The following is a 12,523-nucleotide window of genomic DNA, read 5'->3' on the forward strand; positions in this document are numbered from 1 at the left end:
TTGGAAAAGCGCCGCTAATGGTAGGGGCTTTAGCGGCGTTTTTGATAAAGCGCCGCTAAAAACATTTTATCTTACTTGGTTTATTTATATTAATTAAATAAAATTCAATTTATTTCTAATTGAATATTTAAAATATTCAGAAAAATAATAACACGTAGAAATAATTTGAAAATAGAACACATGGAACAATTAAAATACCATTATTTAAAATAATTTTAAAGTTTTTTAGGTATATGATTAATTTAAGATTTAAGGCCGGTTTAGGAGTTACTGTTTTAAGGTTTATGGAGTATGGATTTAAGGATTATGGATTAGGGATTATGGTTTAAGGGTTGAGATTTAAGGTTTAGGGGTTAGTGGTTAGGGGTTTGGGGGTTAAGAGTTAGGGATTTAGGGTTTATGAGTTCATGGGTCAAGTTAGGGTTTTGGGTTTAGATTAATTATTTTTAATTTATTTTTAAATATTTTTTAATTTATATATTAAATAATTTCATATATAATTGAAAAAGATAAGATAGTATTAATTTTAAAATAAATAATTAATTATTATTATAGTTTAGGGTTGATATGGTTTACGGTATATGGTTAATTTAAGATTTAAGGCAAGTTTAGGAGTTACTATTTTAAGGTTTGGGGATTATATATGGATTTAGGGATTATAGTTTAAGTGTTAGGATTTAAGGTTTAGGGATTAAGAGTTAGGGGTTAGGGGTTAAGAGTTAGGGATTTAGGGTTTCAAGGGTCGAATTAAGGTTTAAAGTTTAGATTAATTAGTTTTTTTAATTTATATTAAATATGTTATTATATAATTGTAAAAGAGATAATAATAAATTTAATATATAGAAATTATGGGTATAGTTTATATTATTTAAGAGATATATAATAGATAGACTTTATATATATTGAATGGTTAATTTAGGGTTTAAGGTTTATTTGAGATTTGTTAAATGATACAATTTTATACAATTAATTAATGTTTTTATATTTAAAAATATTTAATTTAAACCATTTGATATATTTGATATGGATATATAGGTAATTATTTAATTTGGATAGGACCAAATTATAAGAAAAAAATACAAAAATAAAAATGAAATAAAAAACTAAAATTTATAATATTATCTAATTATTGTAAATATTACTTAAAATTTTAATAATTCTTTATGTAAAATTTATATAAAAGATACAATAATTGAATATAAAAAATATGTGAGCTTTAGCGGTGTTTTCAACAAAAAATGCCATTACTATGTATTAAAATTTCCCAACTTTTCAATAGAAGAATTTAAATTTTTTAGTGGCGTTTTCAAGAAAAACGCCAGAAAAGGTAGACATTGCCGGCGTTTTGATAAAAAACGCCGCAAACATGTATTGTAATTTTTCAATACAGTGTCGTTTTGATAAATTTCTTAGTGGCGTTTTTTTCTTAAAACGCCGCAAATGTGGAAGGAAATAAAAGGTAAAATCCCGCTCACTCCCAAAAAATGATTTTTGGTTACCCGCTCATTACTCCCTCTTCTTCTCATCTCTGTCGGTCGTCCTAAATCCCCAAATAAGAGTTTGTTTTTCTTAGCTGAAATCCCCCAAATAGAAATCGGACCGAGCAACTTTGCATCAAGGAAGAAGAAGAGTCGGGAAAGCACAAGCAGTTAAGTTGCCCTCATGGCTTGTGAAGGCGAGTATTTTTGGCATGTAATTCAGCTACAAAATTTTCAGTATTATGGAACCATTTATGTTGGGTTGATTTATTGGGATTAACTCTCGCGCTTCACGGTGGTTGTAGGTAGGCAGGCAGTAAACAGGAAAAATTATTTTCAGTCCCGCGGTTCCCGTCAAAGGTCCTCAAGCTTTAAGCTTTTTTAATCTTTTCCTTCTCTCGCGCAAGAATAAATAAATAAATATATTGCTACAGTATAGTCGTTTTAGATGTTATGTGTAGCAGTGTTCTCTATGTATAGATATTTACATTTTGTGATTCCTAGCAGCTCAAGCTAAAGGATAAAGTGTAGTCCTAAAGCTTCTTGGTGTATCCTTGTGTGTTCCTTATTCAGCTAAAGGCTAAACCCTCTTCTTGATTATTTAAGGAGGATTTCTACTTCTTCCCTAGTTATGATGACATAAAATTCCCAAACAAACTTGAAGGTGATTTATATATCCTCACTTTTGCAGCATCTACTTCGACTGCATTCCATCCAAAGCATGTCTGAAGAATCTTCTAAGCAACTGAAGAAAAGAGGTCAACCAAACCATTTTCCAACCGGCAACCAAAAGACGAACAAGAGAATCACCGATCAAAAAGCTCGACTGGAAAACAGGGTTAGAGCCTTTTGCTTTCAGGTTTCAGCTTTGAATAAATGTATGACTAAAAAATCTTTACTCTCAGGAAATTGTAGTGAAACTTACAGAAGCAGCCCCAATTGTTAAGCAGCTCTTGGAAGCCTTTAGCAGCATCAATGAAGGCAACTTGCTGCAGACAGTTACATATATACGGGTAAGTCATGATGCCTTATAGGTTTCTATATGTTACTGAATTTGCAGCTTGGTAATATTATTTTTGATGAACCATACAATACAACAACATCAAGTTTCAAGTATTGGATTTAGGAAAGTTATCGTTAATAAATCTGAAATAGCAGCTGATGTAGTTTATACAAATGGAGTTCAATTTAATTTATTGAATCATTGAAATTTGCCTTAATCATTTTACTTAAAATTGAATCATTGAATTTCATTTTTGATCCTATAGTTATCTGGTTGGCCTGCTTGCATTGGCATCCTATATATTTTGAGCTCAATATTCCCACTTTGCAGCACCAGCTAGTCTACTATATATTTGATTATTGACAGTGAATATGATGGGTGGATGGAGATTGATTTTGCCTTATTAGCCTCGACCCTTGCTTCAAGCTCCACTACTGGGGTCTGGCTTCCAAAACTATGATTTCGTCATTCTTGATTCTTGAAGCAATGTTGTTGAAGATTCTTTGCATCCTAAAGACATTTGTTTTAGATTCTTATTTACTGATTCCTTTCTATTTAATGGATGTTTAATTATGTATGCTTGAAAACATATAACTAGTATATCTTTTAACTCTTACCGTGTGTTAGGAAAGAAGATTTGCTGTCTTGGTATCATCACTACTATCTAGCCAAACCAAAGATCATGTTACTCATGGTAACTCCCTAATCTTTTAGTTTAGTTTACAGTTATATATCAATTCAACTAATCATCTTCTTGAAGTATTAGACATTCTAGTAATAATTTGCAATAGTAGGAAATTGGGGCATCTAGTGCTTGTTTTGCTTGGGGGTTGTAAAAAGTTTTGCATCATAAAGTTCTTAAGCATTATACTTTTATGACTATTTATGATGAAAAAGTTTTCTTCAAAGTATATCATGGTTATGCTTACTTTTAATATATATTTTTCATAATCTAAATTCTTATAAAATCTCAGTCAGGGATTTTTAATGTTCTCATTTCCCTTTTTCTACTGGATCTGTAAGAAGTTTTTTTCATGTTTTTATTTTTGGCGAAGAAGTTTATCATGGATGAAACTTGATGTAATGATGAAATAAGTTGTTCATTGTGGTTGCTTGGTTGGTGACTTTCTATCCTAACATCTAGATACTTGAAAATAAGTATATGCTTTTTAATTTAATGCGTGCCTTAAGAGTTTGTGCTTGTAATCTTAACTGCGAAAGGGAATGATATGGAGAAATGTTTAAAAGCTTATATAACTGTAGCTCAACATGAACATGAAAATTCTTAAATAGCTCATAGTTATGGGCAGTGGGCACTCGAAGTAGGACAAGGACATTACCAAATCAAATTAGTTTATGATTTTTTTCCATTACTTTAAACCAAACTTATTTTTCTTAATGTTGTTAAGTGAATTTAAAATCCCCCATATAGTTTGCTTTATGACCCCTCGGTTTTTAAAGTTTCACAATTTACTTCATATTCGTTATTTTAACCCTATTTATAAAGTCTAAAAACTCTATTATATAAATCAGAAAATGCCCCTCCCCAGCACAAAAATAATTAGAATCATGTTAATGAGTTGATATGTAGGGATTTCTTTGACTGGTTAGAGCAATTCTTATGAAATACAAAAATTACAAATGATTCTTTTTAGTAAAAAAAAAAAGGAAGATTAGTTGATGATGACAAGCTAACAATTAGTTTATGATGATAAGATTGATATTGTGAGCTATTAGGAGTGGTTTTATTTTTAGTGATTTGAACTTCATCTAGTGTAGCCAAGCTAACAACTAGTTATCTTTTTTGTGAAAAGAAAATTCTTTGCTCTGTTCTTATTTTATTTAAGATGTTATATGTTAGAAAATATTGACCATTGTAGATGAGCAAAAGAGGCAACGGCTATGGCCAGAGGAAGGCAGAAAATCTTTCTGATTTTGAATTTGTGAAAAAACTAAAGCATAGTTGACTGCTTACGTGTGTCAGAGGAAATTAGAATCCTAACACAGATATTTTCTGCCTTATGCTGTCTATACGGTACCACATCCCAAAGGCCTTTTATTTGCTAATGCTTGTGGTATTTTCTTTCAGCTATGTTTTTGATGGGCAACCTCTAGATTTGAAAAAACAAGAGCTTGCTAAGCAGTACTTTATTGCAAATTATTCAAATTGTTTTTTTGATCGTTTCCTTCAATATGACCGGAGCTTGATGAGTAGAATGTTGATTTTTCATAATTTTTATACTAAATTTGTTATGTAGTTACTCAAAGAGGGCAGATGCTACTGAGGATTTGCAAGAAGCCATGGTGGTATTTTTCTTTGGTCAAACATGGAGTGATAAGTAAAGTTTTCTTTTGTTGTTTCACCACTACGGAAATTAAGGTGCTGTTGTTTTTACCATTAGACTGGAAATAAGGAGAACATTGAAAAATTAAATATGTAGCCAAAATTGTCAGCTGTCAGTAGTAGATACTCGTAGAGTTCAATCAATTCAACGCTGCAAGAAAACGGAAGCGTATGTATAATAACCGTATTTGTAGTAGTACTAATTTTTGTTATATAATACTGAAAGGAATATATGTTCTTTTCCCATATAATGAAATTTATTTATTTATTTTTTGTTAGGAAATTTAATTGTTTATGTTAATTTATTTATTTATTATAGGTGAATGTTGAAATTTATTACTATAATTTCTTTTACTTTTATTGTTAATGAAAAGTAATACATTCAAAATAAAATTTGACCTTTCCATTTGTTATTACAAAAATTTATTTAATAAAAATGTTTAGCGGAATGGCACTTTTAGCGGCGTTTGCGAAAAAACGTCGCTAAAAGTCATGATCTATAGCGGCGTTTATAAAAAAAGCGCCGCTAAAGGTCTTGATCTATAGCGGCGTTTGTGTAAAAGTGCCGCTAAAGGTCCTGATCTATAGCGGCGTTTGTGGGAAAAGTGTCGCTAAAGGTTCTGATCTATAGCGGCGTTTGTGGGAAAAGCGCCGTTAAAGGTCCTGGTCTTTAGCGGCGTTTGTGGGAAAAGCGCCGCAAATACTTTCAGCGGCGCTAAAAAGCGCCGCTAAAAGCCTGTTTTGGTGTAGTGTTTGGCGATGAAAATTGTACATATAACTCAAGATAGGGTGATCCACTAGCGAGATAAGTCTACACCATCACCTCCAACCTACGACACCTTTGATAACAAATGAGTCATATGTCACGAGATCAATCAAAACATAAAATCGATACTTAATAGAAGAAACCCTCATTGGTGTTGTTCCGAAGATTTTACGCCTAATTCTTTTACAAAGTTCTGTTAAATCTATATCCTGGTTAAAAACCAATCACGTTATATTTTTCGATAAAAAAACAACGCCGTTCTCGGTGTCACGAACCTCACCATCATAGTAAATAATAGTACTAATATGTTTACTCATCTTCAATTTCTATTCTGCTTAGCCTCTCTAATTTTTCTTACTGTAACTTATGCAACCTGATAATGAAATTTGACTGATTTATAGCCCCAGGTCAAACAGGAACTACTGTAGAAAAAGAGCGTTCACGTGGGAGCTTTTTTCATCAATTTTGCTGATATTGTATCCTACTTAAAGCGTTTTTGACACTATTTGTTTAGAATTGTCTTCTCAAAATTATTTTTTCAGGAACTACTGTAGAAAAAGAGCGTTCACGTGGGAGCTTTTTTCATCAATTTTGCTGATAGTGCATCCTGCTTGAAGCGTTTTTGACACTATTTGTTCAGAATCATCTTCTCAAAACTATTTTCCAAGAACTACTGTAAAAAAAGAGCGTCCACGTGGGAGCTTTTTCCATCAATTTTGCTAACAGTGCATCTTGCTTAAAGCTTTTGTGATACTATTTGTTTAGAACTGTCTTCTCAAAATAAATTGAATATGGAACTATTGTAGAAAAAAAATCTTTATTGTCAATACAATTTTCCCTAAACCCTAAACACAAAGTTATTTTTAAAAAACACTAAACCTTAATTTAATTAATTTTCTTAAAAACTCTAAACCCTAATTTAATTAATTTATTTTAAACCCCTAAAACCTAATTTAATTAATTTTTTAAAAAAACACTAAACCCTGATTTGTTTTTTAAAATTCCTAAAACATTAAACCTAAAATATTTTAACCTTAAACCTACAACCTCAACCCTAAATTAGTTTAACAAAGCCCTAACCGTAAAAACTCTAAACCAAAAAGCCTTAGGGACTAAACATGCAAAAAGCCCTAACCTAATCACAGAGCAAAACAAGCCCCTAGGGGAGCGATTTTGCCACGTCAGCAAAGCGCGTCCACGTCAACGCGTTTTATGTTGACATGGCAAAATCGCTCCCCCAAGGGTGCGTTTTGCTGAAATTTCACCCAAAAATGCTCCTATGCGGATGCGTTTTGCCATTTTCGACCTTTTTCGATAAATAATGCAGAAATCGACCTATTTCTGTAAATAAATTTGGAAAAGCGCCTTTATAGGTAAAATAGTCAGTTAGAAGCTATTTAGTATTTCGAAGAGCTATTTCTTTCTCTCTTTTTTTTTGTATTTAGCACATTAATTTGGAAAAAAAATCCTGAAAATAGAGAAAGAGGACAAAAAAAATTTAGGTAAATGATGAGAGGTAACCATTTGCAATTTAAAAAACAATAAATTGAGAAATACAGAGGTAGAGAGCTAAAGAAGAGAGGCATCACGGGAAATTGATCGTAAAGGGGGAAAGCTGATATGATTCTTTCAACATCACCCTATATTTGTATGCCCAAAGCTAAGCACTCCAGACTCTGACCATTATCTTAAGGCGGTTGCTAGTTGTTTCTATTCTTTTTCTTAATTATTATTTTAGAATACCACTGATAAAGTTAAATCTATAATATTACTTTACTAAATTAAATATTAAAATTTAAAAAAAAATGTTTAAAGGTTTGTTGATACAACGGTAGGGTTGGAGTAATTCGTGATAGTTCACTCGAAGAGTTGTAAGTGGTTGTATCAGAATTTAGGTTAAATATAAAAATTTGAAAAAGAGGAAGAAGATAATTGAGGTTGAAAATGTTTTATAAAGGTGTTTCTGTATCCTTAGGTCTTAACTACGAAATTGATAGGGTGGGAGATAAGGTTGAATGAAGCATGATTAGGAGACTATTAATAAACAATAGAAGTCAGGCCTCATCATTATTATTTTATGTAGATAACAAAATATAAAAGACTTGGTAAAACAGTAGAGAATCGGAACATTGAAGACCAAGGAGTGGATTGGCGAATTGACCCTTGGAGAGGGTGGATGGTCAGTTACTTCGAGAAACAAGAAGAAATTTATGCTCTCCGCCGCCTCTTTCCAACTATGGTTATTCTAAACGTGGACATTTCTGATTTGATCACAGAACCCTTATCAACGGCTACAAATCCGTCTACCAAGAGAAGACTATCGCACTCGCGTCGACTTTTCCTCGTTGAACCCCCACCATCACATGCTTTGATATTGATCGAAGAAAAGTCCGCCGCACTCAAATATCATACTCTCAACCGTCGCATCGTGAACCCCTCCACGCCATAAATTTTGACCCGGGTCAATGAAGGGCCAACTAATCTCGTACTTCTCCATTATTTTAACTCAAAAAAAAAAAATACAAAACATTTACGCCCTCCTCTAATTATTAGTATAATAATACCAAAATTTTTTATTTAATATATATTAAAATAATTAGATATATAATAATTAATTTAAATTTAAAAATAGAATGATGAATAAAAATTCTATTAAAAATATATATTTTTTAAAATAAAAAAAATACTTCTTTTCTTTTGTCAAAGATAAGTAATGTAGCCGATTTTGTCTTAGTTCGATTGATATGAGCATTGTTACCAATGCAGGAGGATGTGAATTTAAGTGCGCTGAAACATATTATCCTCTTATTTATGGGTTGGAGAGAAATTATGAATAGTTCTAAACATTGTGTCAAAAAGACATGATATAATCAAAACATTTTACCAAACGTAGCATTAAATCATATAAGTTCATTTGAACGGTAATAATTAATTTATTCGTGTCATTTAATTCTATTTTTTTTGGTGAATTATAATAACAATGTAAAGTCCGAACAACAAATGCAACTAACATGATTCAAACTCCAACCACATTTGAAACGGTTAATACCTTTAATTATCCTACTATCATATATGATTCTACTTTAATTCTATTATATGACCATTGAAACAGACGATTTAATGATTATGATTACTAAAAATCCATTTATATTTGTATTTGTACTTGTATTACATTCCCCACCGTTTAAACAAATATTAATTCAAAAAATATTTTTCAAAAAAATCGCACGAAAAGATAGGACCATTGTTGGCTTGTGGACGGCGTCTTCGTTTATGTTTCCTCGCGGCCATCGCGTCTCTCTGGCACTTTTTCTTGTCTATATAAACCCAAGGAGAGTCGCTCTTAGAACCCATCTTCATAGCATTTTCTAGAGAGAAAGAGAGAGTTTCTTCTTCGCTGCTGCGGAAGGTTTATTTTCTTTCCCAAAGAATAAAAGCTTTTTCTGCAGTAGCGTTCAAGTTTTTACCAATCCAAAATTTCAATTTAAAGAAAAAGGAGAAAACAGAAATGGCTCGCTCTTTCTCAAACGCTAAGCTTTTCTCTACTTTCGTTGTCGATGGAATCTCTAACGTTATCTCCAGGTACCCATTAGTTCTATTTTTCTTTTCATCTCCATTGCTCTGTTCTTTTTTCTTTCTTCAAGTCTAATGATGTATTGTTTTATTGTTTAGACGAGGATATGCGGCGGCGTCACAAGGAATTGTGTCGAGTGGAATAAGAGGAGGAGCAGGAAGGAGCGCTGCTGCGGTAGTCAAGAAAACAGGGGAAGAGATGTCTGGCGGAGCTAAAGAGAAGGTTTCATGGGTTCCCGACCCGGTTACCGGATGCTACAGACCCGAGAACTGTGCCAACGAGATCGACGTGGCGGAGCTCAGAGCCACCCTCTTGAAGAAGTAGTAAATAAACAAAAAAAAAAATACTAGTCTCCATATATTTAGCTCAACAAAGCTAACCTGCTTGCTTGCTCCTCCGTCCTTTGTGTAATACTTGATTCTTGATTTCTCATATGCGAATCAAGAAATTTGTACTAGGAGTTTCAATTGATCTTAATCAAATGCTTGTTTTTACTTGCATTTTCTTAATAATTATTTGTGGTGTTGCTATTTAAACGTGATTATATGGAAACATTGATAAGTAAGGACACATATTAGAAGAGAAAGTGAAAGACAATTGTTTGGAAGTATGAAAGCGTAATTTGCTTCACAACTTGCGGCGGTGATCCGTTTGTAGAGCATTGGTAAATAATGAGAAGTCACCCATGATTACAAAGTAACAAAAAAAAAAAAAGAGTATAAAACTCGCGATTCAATGAATATTTAAACACTACTTAAAAAGAAAAGACGGTGGAATGTAATTATTATAAAGTAGGCTTTCTCTTTTTACATGAAATCCTGTTTTAGATTCGCTTGCGGGAAAGAATGCTTCTAATCCAACTAATTAATGGTTGATTTTGCCCAAACAAATCAATAATACTTGAAGATTTTACTTTAATACAATAAACAAAGCGTGAAGATTGATTGATGGTGTGGTATTCTTTAATTTTCTTGAGATTCTTTTATATATTGGGTGGGCCTTCAGAGGCTTTTAAAATAGAGAGGCGGTGAATTCACTGAAACTGTCTACCTCCCAAGACATTGAGAAGGTGTCATGTCTGGAAGCAACCCCAATTATTAGTGGAAAATAAATAATATAGAACAACCAAATGATCCAATGGATTTCAAGAGATGTGTTTCAAATGGGGGAAAGTGAATGAAGGGAAACTGTTTTTTTGAATTAGTAAAAATTTAAATGGAAGTAAAACGGGATGGGATAGAAGAAGAATGAATGGAATATTCAATATTTACGATGGAGTGTCAAATAAGAAAATTTAATTAATTAGTAGCCCCTCTCAATTATTTAAGTAAATGGGAAATTGTAATTTTGGCCTCCATCTAAGCATTAATAATCTAATCTAAGCTTTTTGTGATCAAAACATAACGTGCTAACCGATGCATGACTATTCTTAGAATAATGATGTAAACTGGATTTGTATGGCATTTTGAGGAACTCAATTTGGTTTGGAGTTGAAAGGTCCTTAAATTGAGAATGAATCTGAACTGCCTCGTTTTCTCATTTATTGTTCAAAGAATCCAAGTGCTTTTCAGTTTGGCAAACATGAATCATCACCCATATAAAGTCAAAAAAAGGTCCACATCACTAACCACGAATTTCACAATTTCCTACCCCCTCTAGATATCGAATGGCAACAGAGCTGTAGGTAGTGAGATCAAAGAGAGATTCATGACTGGACAGCTGCAAAATGTTTCAAGTGGGAATGATGCAGCACAAGTTGTAAAATATCAATTTATCTGTTGCATCCCCATTGGTTCTTTCAGCATGGACAAGGTAATTTCTCAAATGGATGATATCATTTGATTGAAGAAAATGTCCGCACCATTAAAACCATACACCGTCTCAGCCGTCGATCCTTAAATCCCACACGCCATAAAATTTCACCCAATAAAGAATGAATTGCCAGGTGGCAGCAAAAAGGAGGACCATTACTTGCGTGTTGACGGCGTCTTTGTTTTCGTTTTTGTTTCCTCGCGCCTTCTCTCGCGTCTCCCTCTACTTTTTCTTGGCTATATAAACCCCAACCAGAGCCACTGTTAGAACCCATCTTCATAACATTTTCTAGAGAGAACGCGAGAGTTTCTTCTTCTTTTCTTCTTCGCTGCTGTAGAAAGTTTATTTGCTCTTCAACAATAAAAAATAAAAAAAGCTTTCCTACAGCAGCGCTCAAGTTTTTATCAATCCAGAGTTTGAATTTGAATTGAACAGATCAATATTAAGATAAGAGAAATGGCTTGCTCTCTCTCCAACGCTAAGCTTTTCTCTACTTTTGTCGTCGATGTAATCTCTAACGTTATCTCCAGGTATCCATTAGTTCTCTTTCATTTCCTTCCATGGCTCTGTTTATTTTATTTTTTACGTGTATATATAATGAAGTGACAAACGAATAAAGATTTAGTGATGTTTATTTTTCTTTAGACGAGGATATGCGGCGGCATCACAAGGAATTGTGTCGAGTGGAATAAGAGGAGGAGCGGGAAGGAGCGCTGCTACGGTGGCCAAGAAAACAGGGGAAGATATGTCTGGCGGAGCTAAAGAGAAGGTTTCGTGGGTTCCCGACCCGGTTACCGGATGCTACAGACCCGAGAACTGTCCCAATGAGATCGACGTGGCCGAGCTCAGATCCATGCTCTTGAAGAAGCACTAAATAAACAAGGGTGACCTGGTTGCTTGCTCCTCTGTCCTTTTGTCGACGAAATAGATTTTAAGATTTGATGATGTAATATTTATAATAAATAATAATACTTAACATTTTTAATCAATTTTGTTGACTTGCTAATCCATATGTCTAAATATTTTTACTTTATTAGTAATATCTAAAGCTTTCCAGGGAAAATAATACACCATGGCGTATAGGTAACAAGCACTGATAAAAATTGTGGATGAGCTCTTGTGTTTTATCGCGGTTGCCGACATACCGGATGTTATTATGATCATCATGGGTATTGCAGTCGTGAATTTTTTTTAAATTCACATAATTTATTGTAAAACATAATAATTATAATTATAAAAAGTCACTTTTAATAATTTTTAGAGTGTTTTCTAATACTTATGAACTTTTATTAATATGATAATATAATTTTTACAATCATCAATTATTCTTATATTTATTTACGAATTTTTTAAGAATATTATATTAACTAATAACAAAGTAAAAAAAATGAAATATTAAACATTCATCATATTTAATAAGTTTAACAACTTTGAAGATGGTGAAGATATCAAAACATTCTGCAAAAGGAAAAAAAAAGAATAGATAAATGTATAAATTCTCATTAATTATTCTTATTTCCTACTACTTATTCTCACTCTCATTCTA

At 32.6% G+C, this 12,523-nt stretch overlaps 3 protein-coding genes across 3 annotated transcripts; all 3 read left to right on the top strand.

Moving 5' to 3' along the window:
• The first annotated feature begins 1,605 nt into the window (after window positions 1–1,605).
• On the top strand, window positions 1,606–4,608 carry LOC107913741 (uncharacterized). Its single transcript, XM_016842392.2, has 5 exons — window positions 1,606–1,838; window positions 2,170–2,316; window positions 2,384–2,491; window positions 3,109–3,175; window positions 4,571–4,608. Exons 2-5 carry the CDS (start codon window positions 2,200–2,202, stop codon window positions 4,594–4,596), a joined length of 318 nt encoding a protein of 105 aa, XP_016697881.1. The 5' UTR covers window positions 1,606–1,838; window positions 2,170–2,199; the 3' UTR covers window positions 4,597–4,608.
• Window positions 4,609–8,793: 4,185 nt separating this feature from the next.
• Window positions 8,794–9,659, top strand: LOC107913757 (protein SENESCENCE-ASSOCIATED GENE 21, mitochondrial). The gene is made up of 2 exons (XM_016842404.2): window positions 8,794–9,173; window positions 9,264–9,659. Exons 1-2 carry the CDS (start codon window positions 9,100–9,102, stop codon window positions 9,487–9,489), a joined length of 300 nt encoding a protein of 99 aa, XP_016697893.1. The 5' UTR covers window positions 8,794–9,099; the 3' UTR covers window positions 9,490–9,659.
• Window positions 9,660–11,182: 1,523 nt separating this feature from the next.
• LOC121202921 (protein SENESCENCE-ASSOCIATED GENE 21, mitochondrial) lies at window positions 11,183–11,966 on the top strand. Its single transcript, XM_016842393.2, has 2 exons — window positions 11,183–11,507; window positions 11,623–11,966. The coding sequence occupies exons 1-2, from the start codon at window positions 11,434–11,436 to the stop codon at window positions 11,849–11,851; spliced, it is 303 nt and encodes a 100-aa protein (XP_016697882.1). The 5' UTR covers window positions 11,183–11,433; the 3' UTR covers window positions 11,852–11,966.
• Window positions 11,967–12,523: the final 557 nt, after the last annotated feature.

The sequence above is a fragment of the Gossypium hirsutum genome, chromosome D08 (assembly GCF_007990345.1).
Source record: "Gossypium hirsutum isolate 1008001.06 chromosome D08, Gossypium_hirsutum_v2.1, whole genome shotgun sequence".
NCBI classification, from domain to species: domain Eukaryota; kingdom Viridiplantae; phylum Streptophyta; class Magnoliopsida; order Malvales; family Malvaceae; genus Gossypium; species Gossypium hirsutum.

Excerpts from the sequence above, each read along its gene's own strand:
- LOC121202921 (XM_016842393.2), top strand. The coding sequence starts at position 11,434 with ATGGCTTGCTCTCTCTCCAACGCTAAGCTTTTCTCTACTTTTGTCGTC. Across the intron at positions 11,508-11,622 it reads ATCTCTAACGTTATCTCCAG|ACGAGGATATGCGGCGGCAT; the intron begins GTATCCATTAGT and ends ATTTTTCTTTAG.
- LOC107913757 (XM_016842404.2), top strand. The coding sequence starts at position 9,100 with ATGGCTCGCTCTTTCTCAAACGCTAAGCTTTTCTCTACTTTCGTTGTC. Across the intron at positions 9,174-9,263 it reads ATCTCTAACGTTATCTCCAG|ACGAGGATATGCGGCGGCGT; the intron begins GTACCCATTAGT and ends TTTATTGTTTAG.
- LOC107913741 (XM_016842392.2), top strand. The coding sequence starts at position 2,200 with ATGTCTGAAGAATCTTCTAAGCAACTGAAGAAAAGAGGTCAACCAAAC. Across the intron at positions 2,492-3,108 it reads AGACAGTTACATATATACGG|GAAAGAAGATTTGCTGTCTT; the intron begins GTAAGTCATGAT and ends ACCGTGTGTTAG. Across the intron at positions 3,176-4,570 it reads CAAAGATCATGTTACTCATG|CTATGTTTTTGATGGGCAAC; the intron begins GTAACTCCCTAA and ends ATTTTCTTTCAG.